The sequence below is a fragment of the Macrobrachium nipponense genome, chromosome 5 (genome assembly GCF_015104395.2).
Source record: "Macrobrachium nipponense isolate FS-2020 chromosome 5, ASM1510439v2, whole genome shotgun sequence".
NCBI lineage: Eukaryota > Metazoa > Arthropoda > Malacostraca > Decapoda > Palaemonidae > Macrobrachium > Macrobrachium nipponense.
Window position 1 is genome coordinate 24,129,239 of NC_061107.1, and position 19,496 is coordinate 24,148,734.

The 19,496-nt window shown below is 35.3% G+C and overlaps 1 protein-coding gene across 2 annotated transcripts in view; it reads left to right on the forward strand.

Annotated features, from left to right (window-relative positions):
* LOC135215256 (uncharacterized) overlaps positions 1-19,496 on the forward strand; it is a 491,173-nt gene that overhangs the window by 453,745 nt on the left and 17,932 nt on the right. For both annotated transcript variants that reach the window (XM_064249786.1, XM_064249787.1), the window contains exon 6: positions 2,207-2,394. In XM_064249786.1, coding sequence (XP_064105856.1) covers positions 2,207-2,394 — 188 coding nt within the window. The remainder of the gene's footprint in view (positions 1-2,206; positions 2,395-19,496) is intronic.

Below are 19,496 nucleotides of genomic sequence, written 5' to 3' on the forward strand. Positions count from 1 at the left end.
TATATATATATATATATTATATATGTGTGTGTGTGTGTGTGTGTGTGTGTGTGTCTGTGTGTGTGTGTGTGTGTGTTAGGATTTGTATAAATATTCGAGACTGTTTTAAACAAACTCATTGAAGACTTCTTGGAAGTGTTCGATGAAATGCGCAGTTTCTCTTGCTCTCGTAAATATTTGGTGGAGCAATTTGCTTTTATGACAGCTCTCTTAGTTCTAAGTTTGGTGGCCTTTATTGAGTTACAGGTGTCATTGCCCTTGGAACTAATGCATTTCTGTCTATCTCTCTCTAATTGTCTTTCTTTTTTAAGTGTCTGCATAAAAGCTCCTTGCATTATGTCTTAAAAATAGGGTCCTATTCGCCTAGGATATTAATTTTTTTATTTTTTATTTATATTTTTAATATTTGTGTGTGTGTATTTGTGTGTTTGTGTGTGTGTATTCCTTCTTATGGCAAGGATTTAAATACCCTTAGTTTGACTAGCATTCTTCCATGAAATAAGATTAAATCAATTTCTCATTAGAGAAACAATCAAAAGTAAGAGAAGGTTTATTAAAGTATTTGACTGTGATATGTAATTAATAAATATGTAAAATAGTAATAGGTTAGTTTAAGAGCGTGTGAGATAAAGTGCTCAAAATATATAATTTAACAGATCTGGTATCAGAAAAAAATGTTTCTGGAAATATTGATAAAAGCTATGTGTAGCATGGTAAACTATTTCATATATAATATTCCTAAATAAGAATGACAGTACTTCGATTATTGACACAAAAAAAATCAACTTACGCTTTTTATTTAAATAGCGTGTTACCACTTTCCCTGCACGAAAGATTAAATAGATATCGTATTTCACTGTTAGAAAAGAAATAATCTACACTCAACTCCGCCTCTCTTCATTATTCTACTAGCTGCAGCTGTGAACTTTAAAGAATCAACACCTGATCACTTTCTCTTCGTCAACTTTCGAGAGACAATAATGAAACTTGCTAATAATCATAGAAGAATGTCTATCTTACACATTTTTCCTTCAATGAAATTTTTCTTGTGAGCTGGTAGATATTAGGCCCAAATTCAGTTCTTTTCCTCTTATATCAAGTTTCCCGATATTATCCAATATATAAGAATGTATCTACAGGTGCAAGAAGCTGTTGTGATGTTGTAAAAGTTGTTCAGCACAAGGACTTCGTCCTTTCATCGCTAGATTGTCAGTGAATGTTGCAATGACTGCAACTTTGGTTGGTCCTATATCTGCCATTGAGGAGCTGCGAATTATTCCCGAAAGAGAATGTGATTAGGAATAAAGGAGTACTTTTATTATTTGTATAAAGAATAATGCGGTGATGATGTGGCTCTTATACTTGATAAACGCCTTTTAAGAGTTATTCCACTCTCAGTTCTTATTCAATGAACTCTTAACCACAGAGATGGACGGAAATAAGGTGATTGCCTGGAAGACTGAATTCGTCGTCCGGAGAGAGAGAAAGAGAACGAATGACAGAGATTCTGTTCTCTGGCGAAAGCGACAGATATCAACTAAATACAGGGTGTCCATAAAGTCCCAATACAAGTATTTATTGCTCAGAAACCATATAACATAGAGTAATGCGGTTTTTCGTAGAATGAAGTACTCTGAATGTGCATTTGAGGAAATGTAGAACATTCTAACAAAAAACTGGATCACTCTATGTTATATGGTTTCTGAGCAATAAATTCTTGTAATGGTACTGGGACTTTATGGACAACCTGTATATGCGGAGACATTATTCTTGTAACGCAATATGAATGAGAGAGAGAGAGAGAGAGAGAGAGAGAGAGAGAGAGAGAGATGCTGCAAACACATTCTGTTAAAATAGTAAATTCACATCAACCGTGCATTTGATGTCTAGGCCAGTCCCTTACGACGCTCCTGATCGGCTGTTGATAAGCCAATCACAGGGCTGGAAACTCTTAGTCTCTCTCGAGAGTTCCTGAGGGATACTTTTGAAAGACGTATCCCTCAGGAGAGGTGGAGCATACATCTGGCCTATGTGAACTCTCGAGAGAGACTGAGAGTTTTCAGCCCTGTGATTGACTTATCAACAGCCAATGAGGAGCTTCGTAAGGGACTGGCCTATAGACATCGGATGCATGGTTGATGTGAATCTACTACAGTAATACTCGTGAAGAAATTCCATAACCTTCCCTCTTCTTCTTCCCGCGCAGCGCCTGGACGTCCGTGGGAGGATCAAGATTCTTCACGGCCAGAACAGAAAGACGGAGGAGCCACCCTTGGCGCTCTTCGCCGTCTGCACGCCCTTCGGTCCGCCCTCCTTGCTGGAACTGCCGCAGAAGGAAGTCATGTACAAATCAAAACACAAACTCGACCTGGCGCTTGTCTCCATGGATCAGAAGTGAGTTTTTATGCCTGTCCTTTTCTAGGGTTTTTTCGTACGTCTATCATTATCTCGTAATGACCCAGCCGCGAAGTATTGCGCATCTTACATAGCCTATTTTATAAATCTGCGCAGAGGCGCTCTGCGCATCTTTTATTTTCTCTGAGTGTTTGTGAGGTGTGTAATACACATCTCTCCCTATTCTTAATAGCCTGTGAACTCTTGTTTTGCTTATCTTTTGTTTATCATTATTACCTTACTTGAAGCTAACTTAAAATTTTGGCGAAACTATATAGGCCTATTTATAGAATTATTCTCGATGCTTTTGGTGTCATTTATCGTATTCCAACTTGGTATCCTTCTTTTTGGGGTGGGGACGTCCTATATTTTCAGACTGACGACATATCCGTATTCGAAAACAGGAGTAGTCTCAATTTTTCCTTTTTTTTTATTCAATGTGATTTTCAGCTTTGCAACAAATGCCATAAATATATATATATGACAACCGTGGCACCAGAGTAGGAAACTACATTATAAAAGATCTGTTGCATTAATCGATTTCTATCGGAATTTATAATAATAATAATAATAATAATAATAATAATAATAATAATAATAATAATAATAATAATAATAGCGTAGAAAATATCGTAGTCTGCGTATATGTTGTAAGTCATTCATTGATATAATATTGATATTAAAAAATTTGATAATTCTTAAGATTATCTAAGAAAATATTTTCAGGAACTGGTTTATTAAAGCCTTTGTCAGGTTTCAAGAATTTTAAGCTTAAATGAAGTAATCAGTATATACCTTTTCATCTAATTTATTTATGTCTGGATTCAATGGAAATGTCGTCGATTTCTTGTTAATTTTATTAACTGAATTGCGCCAAATTTATTATTATAAGTGTAAACGTGATGTTATAAATGAAAGTTGATTGGCTGAATGAAATACAAACAAATCAAACGATCATAAAGTATTTAATATCTGATTCATTTGAAAAATATCAGAACGGGGTAAGTAAAATGTCGGTAATGCGAATGACAAAAGAGACAGCGTAATGACGGTATTACACATTCATCAATTTCCGAATCCATTACCTTCACTTCCTGTGGGGAAATTAGCACTAACGTTTAATACCTGCTTCCCGAATGAATAAGTTATCCAGTCCGTATGACATCGCGTGCTACTCGTGGTCGGTTATTTGACGAGGCGAAATTGAGCGACGACGCTCAGCAGCAAACACTTAAACTAACACAAAATGCACATATGAGCTGCGTGCGAGGAATATTTCCACAGCTCTATTCAGTCGCTTTGTAGTTTAACCAACAAATGGATCAAGTATTCACCGTTAATGGCTTGGGTTTGGATAGAAATTTTAATGACCGGTGTGCGAAATAGACACAAAGTCCGAAATGGAATTAACCACAGGCTTGCGTGCGTCGGGCCACTTGCCAGGTTTATGCTACGAACTCTTAAGCGTTGACCCTTGGCGACAAGGTGTGCGTCCCGATCGCCGGAAGTTTTCACAAAACTTGAGCTGAATTAAGAGGCAACGGAGCTCGATTGACACGTTGCTGACAGATAGGTGTTCTTTCTTTAAGCGCTGGAAAGATATATACTATGTTGAGGAAAACGTTAAGGACCGGGACATTGAGAGCTGAAGACAGTGTTCTTGAAATCGTAAATTTGAAAATTTTCCTCAGATATGAATACATATATATATATATATATATATATATATATATATATATATATATATATATATATAATTTACATACATGAATTTATATATAAGCAGGGTATGATTACCAGCGTCTGCTAGTGTCCAAAAAACTGAGTGGGACTAGCCCTCTCACCCATTAAGATTTGCCGTTCACCAGAAAGCTCTAGCCTTCTGGCGCTGTCCTCTCTAAAATGGGAAAAAAGCTGCTTCTCTCTCTCTCTCTCTCTCTCTCTCTCTATATATATATTATATATATATATATATATATATATATATATATATATATATATATATATATGTTACGCATAATGTGGATTATTGCCTAATGTGAACATTAGGCAGAAAATTGCCTAATGTGTACATTAAGCAAGCAGTTTGCATAAAGTTTACAATTTGTTAACATTAGGCCAAACTTGTCTGTTGTTCAAATTATGCAGCTCAATTTTGCCCGATGTGAATACGACTGCCTAATCTAAACATATATTATGGTTTAGTGTAGAAACGGAAATTAATCCAACAGACAACCCACGGGAAGTTACAAGAGAATGCAACATGGTTAATGTAGAGACAGTTTAAAGAATTCCAATTTATTTGAATAAATACAAACATAATGCAATATCAGTAAAAGAGAAATAAGTCAATAGATCTCAGGGTTCAGTTGAGTCCAATCAGAATTTTTGCATGATCTGCCCGGGTGACAGCGCGAGTTGCATTTAAATATTTTTCTTAGGCAGCTGCATCGTCCTGATGTACATTGAGTAGTACATTGACACTTTATATACCCTTGCCCACCAGTGGTTCTTGCTGTTGCTGTTCTAATCGATAGGCAGATATCAGGAACCTCTTCAGACTTTATCAGGGGCTGTTTGATTGCACTTAGATGAGATGCTGTAAATTTTGGTCCAAGAATTCCCTCCCGACAACCTACAGTGTATAGTCCATCTTGTTCCTTGAGGACGATCACGAACAGATTTTTAGGATCTGTTAGACCACGATCGACATCCGGGACCCTCAGCGTAGCACACTGACCAATGGATAATGGCTTAAGTGACAGACCCAAAGTTTCGAACAACACTCCAGTTATAGTGGTTCGTCATTCAATTCACATTAGGCAAAATACCCTCGACTAATCTGAAAATCATGCCTAAAGTTGACAATAGGCAAGTAATTTGCCTATTGTCAACATTGTGCAAAACAAATTGCCTAATATGGAGATTAGGCAATTATCCACATTATGCGTAACATATATATATATATATATATATATATTATTATATATATATATATAATATATATATATATATATATATATATATATATCAGCAATTTATATCCCCTTCCTTCACAATTTTTCAGTAAAAATTTTATCTAGACAGTGAATACAAAAAAAAAAAAACTTCCACATGCCATTAGTACTAGCGGTTTAACTGAGCACACCATGTGACTAAACATCCAATTCGTAACTGAAACTACGAGAGGACGTTAATATTATTATAGTGTATTGAAGAAGGAATCTTATAGGAACCACAGAAATGAACAAATTGGGAGAAAGATCAACGGGAACAACTCAAACTAGTAAAAGCAAATGCGCAAAAGTTTATTCTGCGCAATCGGGTTTTCTGAACAGCGTATAATGCTTTGTGTAACCCTCAGCCGTGACCCATGACTCTTAGCCGCGGCCTATGAAACCTTCAGCAACAGCTAGGTGGTTGCCTGTGTTGGTGTCACGCACGATCATGGCTAATTTCAACTTTGAATAAAATCAAAACTTCTGACTCTAGAGGGCTGCAATTTGGTATGTTTAATGATTGGAGGATGGATGATCAACTTACCGATTTGCAGCACTCTAGCCCTCAGTAGTTTTCATAAATCTGAGGCATTCAGAAAAATTGCGGACAGACAAAGAAATAGCCATCTCAACAGTTTTCGTTTACAGAAGACTAAAAAAACGACAGGTCGATTAATCCGAACAAAACACAATGTGGGTGAGGTTTGGGATGTAAAAAGGATCAACAACAAACTGAGAAACACAATAATAACACAAAAGGGTTTTTTAGAAAGTCTTCCCAGTGTTTTTTTTTTTTTTTTTTAAGTTCTTTCCTCTCTACCCTTTCATAGGTCGAGCCATAATGCAAATCGTGCGCTGTGAAAGCTACTCTCGGGAAGGTGATTGATGTTTCATTAAAGATATGGTCGAGAGAGAGAGAGAGAGAGAGAGAGAGAGAGAGAGAGAGAGAGAGAGAGAGAGAATATGCTAGACACACGAAAAAGCCGGGAAGACCTGGGATTAGTTGTTTGCTTAATAATCATCTGTTCCCTTATATTATTTATTGTTTCCGTCATTGGCGATTATATTTTTAATATCTCTTGCACTCATAGATCAAATATCAGATCGTCTTGGTTGTCTGTTCAAGGCTTCTCGCAAACTACGGATGCGCAAACTCGCTAATTTTGAAGGGCAGTCACCGACGCAAAGAATCTTGCGTCAAAACAGGTAGTTGACATTCTAGGTTGAAAATTCCTTATCCGTTTTACACTCTGCGCTAAGAGCTTTCATCTGGTGCTCAAATCACACAAAGCAATTCATGTTTTCATGTTTATTTTTTGTCTAGTGTGGATTCTCGACGGTTGGTGTGGAAAGCTACGGGTCTTGCGTATGGTGGATCAATCAAAATTACGAAGAACTACTTCATCTGTTTATCCCTAGATTCATTTTATTCTAACGACCTTTCTCTATTTGCATTGTCCTTTTAATTGACTGATATTAAAAGAGGAAGCTACGAAGTTCTCTGGTGAATGAAATCTGGATCTAAATCATAATAAATGAATATTCCGATAGGTAAGAAAAAAGGTGACTTGTCGCTAATGGATCGCATAGAAAAAGCCCTTAAACATTCAGGATACTGTTTGATGCCTTTTATTCCTGGTAAAACTTTCAGTGGTTAATGTCGCTGAATTTGAATTCACAGGAAAGTAATAGCGAATCGTACATTTTTAACGAACTCGTCCACTTGTTTGAAATAGTTTTCTCGGACATATACATGAAACCTCACTCCAAAACATTATGGTTTTATGAGATGTCTATAAAACTTTGATAATGAATTCATGTTAATCAACAACAGGCATTTGTATTTCAACCAGAGACTTAAACCACGTGCTCAGTATGGCTTTACCACTTATTTTCAGACTGATTATTCTTGCAATTTGTACTGCCCTGGTGTAGTACTTTTCTCAGCAGTTCCTAAATTGATAATTGCCGTGTTTCCAGATATTTCCAGATTGAATATTTCTATGTTGTGGCATAGCTCCTAGCAATTTATTCATTTTATTCTTTTATTTATTTATTTTTATTGTTTTATTTCTATTTTATTTATTTATTTTTACTGTTTTATTTATTTATTTATTTATTGTTTTTTTTTTGCGTTTCAACAAGCACTAGTACAATGTAGTTGCCAGGTACTTCCAAACTTGATTACTACCATAACACGTCGGCTGCTTCCAAGGTTGATTATAGCTGCTTTTGATACGATATAGTTGCCAAACGTCTCCAGAACTATTTTTTTTAATTGTACTGATAATGACTGAATAATTCTGAATTATCTTTCATTGTAACAAATAGCCTTGTGTGTAAGCTTAGCATATCCTGAGAGGTTCCAATCGCCAGTTGTAAATGAATGTCTTTTTTTGGTATAATGATTGAATAAAAAAAGTAGAATTCAAATACAGCTGTATGAATTCATCATTTGACTTAATGAATCCTTCCCTAATTTAGATTCCAAGCTTTCCAGTGGAGTATGTGTCCAAAAAATTGGTAAATCAATAAATTAAGAGTTCATTGTGTTTCCGTTGCATATATACGTAGCTTTTCATAGAATGTTACTAGTTTGTTTTGTATATATCTATATATATATATTATATTATATATATATATATATATATATATATATATATATATACATACACAAGTAAATTCCTTTTACTCTCAGAGTAACAGTAGTACCCATCCAGTTCTTAACAATTCTTTTAGGATTAGGCTGCCATCCCATTCATTTTCCACCCTCGCTGTGACCTACTACAGCAAAATCACCACCACATACATATTTGAATGGCCAACTCATTCCATCAAAGCCCAGTGAATTATTCTGGAACAGAATTAAAAGTTATTTTCCATCCGTGAGATTAAACACTTTAGTTTGTTGCCGTGTGAACCGAGACAGAGACCACTGAACACGGAGCTCTCTCTCTCTCTCTCTCTCTCTCTCTCTCTCTCTCTCTCTCTCTCTCTCTCTCTCTCTCTCTGTTGTGACACGTAAAACCAATCTATGGAATTTGACAGGATATTATGGAATCAGGGATGGTATCCGATTCTAACGTCAGATAAGCCGAGGGGATCGAAAGGTCAGGACCGTCCCTGCATGTCTTCCATATATCCAACACTCTGGGTTAAATATGCTCTGCGGAAAGATGGAGATTGAGAGAGAGAGAGAGAGAGAGAGAGGAATATGTAATTTCTGAGATTTACAGAGTTTTGAATTAACGAGGAAATTACATGCAATGCTTAAAAGCATGGCGGAGTAGTAGGATATCTTGCTTAAGATATGACGAAGTAAGGAATATTGCTTAAGATGTGAGGAAGTAGGGAATTTGGTTTAAGTTATAATGAAGTAGGGAATAACGAATTAGGGAATCTTGCTTAAAATATGATGAAGCAGGGAATATAGCTTAAGATATTACAAATTTGGGAATATTGCTTAAGATATAACGAAGCTGGGAATATTGCATAAGATATGACGAAGCAGGAAATATTAATAATAATAATAATAATAATAATAATAATAATAATAATAATAATAATAATAATATCTGCCATTCTTTTTAACAGAATAATAATATCCTTTATTTCAGCTCAGGGCATATTTTTATATAATATTGCTTAAGATATGACAAGTAGGGAATAATGCTTAAGATATGATGAAGCAGGGGATATTGCTTAAGATATGACGAAACTGGTAATATTGTTTAAGATATGACGCAGTAGGGAATATTGCCTAAGATAAGACGAAGTAGGGAATCTTGCTTAAGATAAGACAAAGTAGGGAATATTACTTAAGATATGACGAAGCAGGGAATCTTGCTTTAGATAAGACGAAGCAGGGAATCTTGCTTAAGATATGACAAAGCAGGGAATATTGCACAAGATATGACGAAGTAAGGAGTATTGCTTAAGATATGACGAAGCAGGGAAGCTGGTAATATTGTTTAAGATATGACGAAGTAGGGAATGTTAGCAGGGAATATTGCTTACGATATGATGAAGTAGGGAAACTTGCTTAAGATATGACAAATCTTTTCTCTCTCTCTCCTCCTCCCCATCTCTTCTTTCTTCCATCAACATGACCTTCTTCTCTCTCTGTCTCTCCTCTCCATCTCTTCTTTCTTCCATCTACATAACCCTTCTCTCCCTTCTCCTACCTACCCTCTCTCTCTCTTCTCTCTCTCTCTCTCCCTTCCCTTCCTAAACTAACTAACCTCTCTCTCTCTCATCTCTCCCTTCCCTAACTACCCTCTCTCTCTCTCTCCCCCTTCGCCCTATCTAACACCCCCCCCCCCACCCCCCTCTCTCTCTCTCCCTTCTCCTACGTAACCTTCTCTCTCTCTCTCTCTCTTTTATTTCCGTCCTCTCCCATCTCCGACGCACATCTCCTTTCCTCTCTTCTCTCTCTAGTAGCCATCTTGCTTGGTGAGACGTACCCGCGTGAAGTCACAATAATCAACAGATATCACAAGTTTAACATACGACTAGAATTTGAGAAATATCTAGAAGTGTTCGTGAACATCGGTGATAAGATTAGTGTGAAAATAGTAGGATTAAAGCGTCTTCTAAGTTAGTTATCAAGTGTAATACTATAAATCAGAACAAGATGGCAGTAAGTTCCAACTGCGGGAAAAGGTGGCGTAATTTGGCGTGTCTAGGCAGATTCGCAATACGATGAGGTAGCAGGAAGGGAACTGGCATTTCTCATCTATGAAATCAGCAACAGTCCTAACCAAAAAGATACAAAAGCATTCATAGATATATTAGAAGGATATAATCCTTCAAACTGGAACAAATCTAATGAAAAAAACTCTTGAAAATAATTGAAGAAGTTCCAAATAAAATCCAAGTGGTCAAGAGACTCATAAAGAAAATATACATAAAACCAACATATTCCGACAAAGAAAAGAATAAGGTGAATCTTGTGAATATACTAATTGATGCATTAGGAAAAAGAATGCCAAAAGCATGCAAACTGTGTAAGGTTTGGTATAGCATAGTCAATCCACAAAACCTAATCAGAAAATGTGCTGCATGCAACATTCCGACCCATCCACAGTGCTGAGGTAATACAAGATTTGAGAAAAGATACAAGAATTTTTTGTTCAACATGTCTATCATGGATAGACAATGTTATTAAATCAAGATTGAATCGTACAAAATAGTTGAGGATGAAGAAGAAGAGGAGAGGAAGAAGAAGAAAAAGAAAAAAGAAGAAGAGGAAAACGGAAGAGAAGTAAACAAAAAATGAAATGACAGAAAAAAATAAGGAAAACAAAGAACAAGATAAAAGTATGGATGCCAGAGATACTCATTGATACTACATATGAGGCAATAAAGCAGCATACCTACGAAGAAATAAATTACGATATGACAAAACAGAAAAGCAAATCCGAAGAGGCTCTACCCAGATCTATATAATGACGGGAAAGAGGAAAAAATAGACAAGAAAGACAAAATCTGCAACCTTTTAAAAAGAGGGAATTGCAGATTTGGAGAAAGATGTTACTACAAACATCCTAAGATATGTCAAAACTATGAAATATATGGTAAATGTGCATACTTAGATGGATATGGGGATGATTGCAGAGATCTGCATCCAAAAATATGTAAAAACCAAAACCTAAAAGAAGGAAAAGGATGTAAGTTCGACAAAAAATGCAAATATATGCACCCTGTAGCCATGAATCATAATCAAATAAATAACCAACCAAGTAATAAAATCCAAAATAAGAAAGAAACAAATAAAGAGAGAAAATCAAGAATATCAGGTAAAAGAGAAAAGCAAACCACCAATGAGATATGCAGAGGTAGTCAGCAAAAAATTTCAAAGCATCAGCTCCGAAATTCTACTCAAGAGATAATAACTGTATTTATTATGCAAGAGGATATTGCAGAAACGGAGAAAATTGCAGATTCAGACACAAAATTAATAATTATGATGAAGGAAGATCAAATATTAGGAAAAGTTGGATTTTTTAATGTCAGAATTTCTGGAAATGAAAAAAAGAACAAACATACCAGAACAGGAAAGAGATAGGGAAAAATCCTTATTACTATCAGTATTAAAATAAAGAAGGAGAAAACACGCAAACCATCATAGTGATGAATGGTTGCAGGGTTTAGTTACGAGTAACTCAAAAAGAAAAATAGAGTACTTAGAAGAACTAACCCAAAATGAAAAGAAAATAGATATAATGAATATAAGTGAAACCTGGTATTCCCAAGAGACTGGGAATGATGATCAAATAAAAGGGTTCCAAACTTATAGATCAGATAGAAAAAATAGGAATCAAGGGGGAACCGCAATATATGGGAAAGACAAAAAACAAGGAAAAATATATGCGAGAAAATATAGTAACTCAGAATGTGAACTAATAGCGGTAGAATTTGAATCTGAAAAATTGATGAATAGTAATATATAGACCTCCTAATACTAAAGAGTTTGACTTAATAATTGAAAAAATTGGATGATATATGTAGAAACACAAGGACTGGACTATTCTCCTATCTGGTGACTTCAACTTTCCTTTCGTCAGAATGGAAAGAACGAATAGGAGATTGTGGTTGTACTTATACATATAAAAAAGAGAGTAATAGTAGTGCAGAAGATAAGAGGCAATTTGAAAAGCTATTAGATATGCTACTAGAATACAACATTCAACAAATAAAAAATCACCTGCCAACAAGAAAGGAAAATACTTTAGACCTAGTATTTGTGAACGAGATGAATTATGAAAGAAATAATAGTTTATAATGCGAGTATTTCAGACCATAATGTCCATAGAATTAACAGTTCATTCCAAAGCAAGTGAAAATAGAGATAAGCAAGAAATGAAAAAGTGGGAAGGATATGGAAAATACAACTTCTACAGTAAAAATATAAAATGGTCAGAAATTAATGAAGATTAAACAAAGATTGGGATAACATTTTCGTAAGTGATGACATAAGGGTAAATACGGAGATATTATATAAAATATTGGAGATAATAGTGGAAAAATATATCTACCGAAGAAGAAAAGTAAACATCATTCATGCATACCAAGAGACAGAAGGATCTTGTTCCAGAAAATCAGAAAGTGGAAAAAAAGGTCTTGCAAAAGAAAAAAGCATGGAAAGTTATAGAACTAAAAAGTAAGATAGCAAAATTGCAGAACAAAAGATTATACAATCAAAAGAAAATGAAAAACGGGACTTGGAGAAAAAACACCTATTAAATATTCAAGCAAAACCCCAAACTATTATACTCATATGCGAAGAAGATGAATAAAAGAAGAATAGCCCAAATAGGCCTCTGAGAATTGAAGGGAGATTAACGAAGAAAAAAAAAAGGAAAAAAAACATTTGCAACATAACTGGCAGAACGATATAAGAGAGAATTCACCCCATAGAATAGATAATGAGATAATGATATAGAAGTAAGGGATGATGATAGAATATTTAGCTGACATAGATATTAATGAAGCTGATATTGTGCAGGCTATTAATGAAATTAAAAATGGAGCTGCTGCAGGGCCTGATGGAATTCCTGCTATTTTGTTAAAGAAAGTAGTTCATTCTATCGCAAAGCCACTTGCAATATTATTAAGACAAAGTGTAGATACAGGCAAGATATATGATGAGCACAAATTAGCATATATTACCCCTACTTTCAAAAGTGGATCAAGACTAGAGGCAAGTAATTATAGGCCTGTGAGTCTAACATCACATATATGAAAGGGTGTATGAAAGGGTAATGAAGAAAAATATTATGAAAACATTAATAAAAATAATTTGTTTAATAAAGGAAAGGACAACATGGTTTCGTACCCGGAAAAAGTACAAACCCAACTGTTAGTCCACCGTGAAAACATATTCAAAAATATGAAAAGCGGAAATGAAACAGATGTGGTTTATTTTAGACTTTGCAAAAGCTTTTGATAAAGTAGACCATAATATATTAGCGAAGAAAATTAGAAAACACAATATCGTGGATAAAGTAGGAAGATGGTTAAAAGAATTTTTACACAAACAGAAAACAGATAGTTATTGCAAACGACGAGAAATCGGATGAAGCCAAGGTAATATCCGGTGTGCCGCAAGGTACGGTGTTAGCTGCAATACTGTTTGTTATTATGATTGAAGACATAGACAATAATGTTAAGGATTCGGTAGTGAGTAGTTTCGCAGATGACACAAGAATAAGTAGGAGAAAATTAACTTGTGATGAAGATAGGAACGCTCTACAAAGAGACCTTAACAAAGTATATGATTGGGCAGAGGTAAATAGGATGGTATTTAACTCTGATAAATTTGAATCAATAAATTATGGAGACAGAGAAAGAAAGCTATATGCATATAAGGGACCTAATAATGAGACCATCACAAATAAGGAAGCAGTTAAAAGACCTTGGTGTGATGATGAATAGGAACATGTTATGCAATGATCAAATAGCAACCTCTGTTGGCAAAATGTAAAGCAAAAATGGGAATGTTGTTACGGCACTTCAAAACAGAAAAGCTGAACACATGATTATGCTTTATAAAAAACATATGTTCGTAGTCCACTTGAATATTGCAAATAAAAATGATATGGTACCCACACTATCAAAAGGATATTGCACAAAGAAATAGAGAGTGTACAAAGGTCCTTACATCAGCTAGAATAGAAGAAGTTAAGGACCTAGACTACTGGGAAAGACTACAATTCTTAAAATTATATAGTCTAGAAAGGAGAAGAGAACGCTACATGATAATTCAGGCATGGAAAACAGATAGAAGGAATAGCAGAAAATACATGGAACTAAAAAAAATATCAGAAAGAGCAAGCAGAGGTAGATTAATAGTGCCCAAAAACTATACCAGGAAAAATAAGGAAAAGCACACGGACATTAAATCCACTACGCACCAGCATCGATAATGCAGCGTCTATTCAATGCGTTGCCAGCTCATCTGAGGAATATATCAGGAGTGAGCGTAGATGTGTTTAAGAATAAGCTCGACAAATATCTAAACGCATCCCAGACCATCCAGATTGGAAGATGCAAAATATACCGGAAGATGTACTAGCAACTCTCTGGTAGACATTAGAGGTGCCTCACACTGAGGGACCTGGGGCAACCCGAACAAGATGTAAGGTCTGTAAGGTAAGGTCTCTCTCTCTCTCTCTCTCTGACGTTATAAATTTACTTATTATTTAGTTACTTATCTATTTGTTCATTCCATTAGCTTCTTGGTTATCACGTTCTACAAAACTTTTACAAACTGTTTTCAAGTTTTATCATTTTCATTACTTGTCTAAATCATCATTTATATTTCTTAGTTCGTCTTAAGTTAAGCAATATTTGCTGTCTGTCATATCTTAAGCATACTCCCTACTCGTCATAATCTTGTGCAACAAGATATGACGAAGTAGGGAGTATTGCTTAAGATATGACAGAGCAGCAAATATTGCTTAACTTAAGACGAACTAAGAAATATAAATGATGATTTAGACAAGTAATGAAAATGATAAAACTTGAAAACAGATTTGTAAAAGTTTTGTAGAACGTGATAACCAAGAAGCTAATGGAATGAACAAATAGATAAGTAACTAAATAAATAAGTAAATTTATAACGTCAGAGAGAGAGAGAGAGAGAGAGAGAGAGAGAGAGAGAGAGAGAGAGAACGCTTCAACCACCAATTCCACTTTGCTGGCAATTGCATATTTCCAGCGCTCTACTGGCCGTCTAATAGCGAGGTTCGGCCAGGTAATGACACCTGACTTGTGTCATCCACTCGCACGAGGAAGAAAAGATGATACATGGTCTCCACTTGCTGCGTCGGAGGCTGGTTTGGGGTCCATTAGCGGATTTTCGTGTGGAGGAGAAGGAGGAGATGTGCGTCGGAGATGGGAGAGGAGACGGAAATAAAAGAGAGAGAGAGAAGGTTACGTAGGAGAAGGGAGAGAGAGAGAGTTTGGGGGGTGTGTTAGAGGGTTGAAGTGAGAGAGAGAGAGAGGGTTAGTTAGGAGAAGGGAGAGAGAGAGAGGGTTAAAATAGGAGAAGGGAGAGAGAGATGAGAGGTTAGTTAGGAGAAGGGAAAGAGAGAGAGGGTTAGTTAGGAGAAGAGAGAGAGAGAGAGAGGGTAGGTAGGAGAGGGAGAGAGAGAGAGAGAGGTTAGGTAATAGAAGAGAGAGAGAGGGTTATGTAGATGGAAGAAAGAAGAGATGGAGAACAGAGACAGAGACAGAGAGAGAGAAGGTCATGTTGATGGAAGAAAGAAGAGATGGAGAGGAGAGAGAGAGAAAAGATTATGTAGATGGAAGAAAGAAAAGAAGATGGACTGGGAGGAGAGAGAGAAAAAGGTTTAATGTATAGGAAGGAAAGAAAGAGAGAGAGAGGAGAGAGAGAGAGAGAGAGGATTAAAGTGTAGGTCAGGACGATAAAAAGAGAATGAATTTGGAATAGAGAGGGTTAGGTAGGAAATGGAAGAAGGAAGAGGAAGAGAGAGAGGGGAGGAGGTGGGGGAGCTCAGGTAGGAGGAGGAAGAGAGAAGAGATGGAAAGGCAGGAGAAGAAGAAGATGGAGAAGAGAGAGATAAGGGGGTGGGTTAGGTAGGAGGAGGGAGAAAGAAGAGATGAAATGGCAGAAGAAGAAGAAGAGCGAGAGAGAGAGAGAGAGAGAGAGAGAGAGAGAGAGAGAGATGAAGGAAAAAGTTAAGAGGAGGTAGAAGGAGATTTATAAAAGAAGAGAGCATTAGAAAAGGCGATAGGTGTTAGAACAAAAGGTAATGGAAGAGAGAACTTGAGAATGGAGAAGAAATCAGGGATAGAAGTGGAATGATAAAAAAAAAGTTAGGAAAAATTGAAAAAGAGAGAATCATTGGAATTAGGAAGACAATGAGGCAAATTACAATTGCACGAGAAACCTGGAGTAAAAAAGATGAGGTTTGGAAAATAGTGTATATAATGTACAATGAAGAAGTGCACGAAATCAAGTGAATAACACAGATGGGAGTTTTGAAAGTCTTCTCAGTTCTCTTCTTTATCTGTTTTTAGTTCTCAACTTTGGCTTTTGAGCTACGTCACACATGAACCATTGTTACATTGTCAGTTTCAGTTTCTCCATGATAATCATTAACAATGCACGGACAATCTTCTGGAATAGGCCAAAGTACATTATTTATTCAAAGAATGTTTTTAGAATATTGTACTGGCCGTTTGTGAAAAAGTGTAAAACACACACAAAAACTGATACGCATGTAAAACCTCACTCAAAAGGATTGTTTCAATATCCCATTGCCTAAAGAGTGAGAGAGAGAGAAGACGAGAGAGAGATTGATGACGAGAGAGAGAGAGAGAGAGAGAGAGCAAATGTTATTACTGCAGAATAAATACTAGGTTAAATAAGAAATATAAAAAATTAAGTTTTCGTGATCACTTTTTTTAAAACTTACGACTATGAAAATTATTATAACTTTACGTTGTGCTCTTTATGTGTATATATATATATATATATATATATATATATATATATATATATATATATATATATATATATATATAAATATATAATGTGTGTGTGTGTGTGTGTATCTATATTATATCTATATATGTACTGTATGTGTATGTATGTAGTATATTTATGCATATATATGCAGTGCCTTAAAATTGTTTCAGCCTTAAAAATGCGACTGGAAAGTTAGTCGCGAAACGTTGGCCAATTAACTGCCTTTATGTACAAAATGCCTAGTATACACATATACAGTATGTATATATATATATATATATATATATATATATATATATATATATATATATATTATATATATATATATATATATATATATATATATATATATATATATGCATGCGTTCGGGTATACCTACTTGTTTACCATATGCAATTAAAGTAAACTCAATCATGTCACATTTCAGCGAATAGCGATAAGAATGAATCAGACACCTATCTAATGAATCAAAAAATATATATATATAAAAAAAGGAGAGAAAAGTCAGTCACGATTTCTCGGGGCTGGAGGTCACTCATCAAATGTTGAAGGCGGGGCGGGGGGGATCAGTCTGTGGAAGGTCACTCTTGCGGTTTTGTGATAGGTCAGCATTCGACCCCGTGTCAAACTCATCACGGAGACGTTGCATTATAGAGCGCGACAGTGGTTTGACGCAGTGTCCAGCCCCGTTCCCCAGGGGGGCCTACTGGACACTTTTCATTTTGGACAAAGTTTCTGAGGAATTTTCGGGTGTAGGTCTGTCTGTGTGGGTGTTTAAATCCTCGTGGTGTTTCGAAGTTTTGTGTTAAACTGATGTGTAAGAGACGTGACTGGGCGGTTCATTACACATATTTTTTCAAATGTAGTGAAATCGAGAGAGAGAGAGAGAGAGAGAGAGAGAGAGAGAGAGAGAGAGAGAGAGCATGAAGCTTTACAATCAAGTTATAGAAGAGCAAGACCACTGCTAACTGTCAAACAGTAACTTGAATCAAACGAATAAAGTATAGAAATCGTTCGAAAACAAACAAAAACTGAAAAACAATTGTAACATTTAAAATAAATGAGAAGAAATTTTGTTTTTATATTCTCGCCCAGTCAGTATACGCTCTAGGTCTGTCTCCTGTTGCCTGAGTAAAAGTAAGTTAATTAAAAATTAATAAATACATAAATAAAACCAATTTTATGCTCGTAATTGAGTAAAAATAAAGTAAATGAAGCAATTGTAATATTAAAACAGAATATGCGACATGTTTTTTATTATACTCTCGCCAATCAGTATACTCTCTTAGTTCGTCTTCTATTGCCTTTGTAAAAAATTAATTCAGTCATTACTAAACAAAGAGATAAATAAGTACAACAAAATTTTAACCCAGTACGCTCTATTTACTTCTCTTTCCTGATTGAAAATAACCAAGCCGTGACCCGACCTCCAGCTTACTCGGGACGTGTGCAACATTTTCCACTTGCAGTGTCAGTTGCAAACATATTCCTAACTTGACGTGAAGTTGTCTTCGTGATTAATTCTCCAAATTGTTACTACTCATACTAACAACAAGGCTCAAATAAATAGGACATAAATTAAACACATTCATATATTCTCAGTTATAAGTGGAAACGCAAAATAATTGAACGATAAATAGCCTATAAATTCAGTATATAAAATAAGTTAAAGCGTCCTAAAATCTACCAACGAAAATGAAAAAATACGATATATTTTATTAGAAATCATTTTCCTGTACTGTTGAATATGGACATTATTCATTTTTTACATTTTCATTCTAATAAATAAATCATTAATATCCTATCCTGAAAGTCCTGTATCTTTAACTCACCCGAAACACCTTTTTCTGGTCTTTTTAGACCTTTCCGGTTCCCCCCAACAACAACAAAAGCAACAACAACAACAAGGTAAATTTGTAGACAACAAAGTAGTTTGTAGGCTTACTCCCCGAGTAAGCTAGAAGTAAAAAAGAAAAAAAAAAGAGAGGAGTTGTGTTAGGTGGCACACGACTGAGAGCGTCTCGTTGGCATTTCATCAATAATTCCTCCTCCCAGCGACGAAGCAATTAAACTGGAAGGAAAAAAGTGTCGCTGTTCTCGATGTTGTCGCTACCCGCAACGCTCGCGTCGCATTTTTTGGGACTCTTTCGGGGTCGGTGATGGTTGTGGGTCGCGCGGTCGCTGTTGGTTTTGGGTGTCGCTGATGGCCGTAGTTTTTTTTTTTTTTTTTTTTTTTTTTTTTTTTTTTTTTTTTTTGGCAAGTTTTTGTTGTTGCCATTTTCAGAAAAATTTTGGCAGAGATTTTTTTTATTTGCTCCTTTTGTATCTGTCTGTTTATATAACTGTGTATATATAATATATATATTATTATTATAGTATATATATATATCTTAATTTTGTTAATGTTATACACCACACACAATCAGCGGCACACCACAATAATATTGATATATATATTATATATATATTATAATATATATCTATATATATACACTATATATATTTATAAATTTGTAAATAGATAGATAGATATATAGATAGATAGATATAAATGATGTATCTATAATCTATATATATATATCTATTTATATATATATTATATATA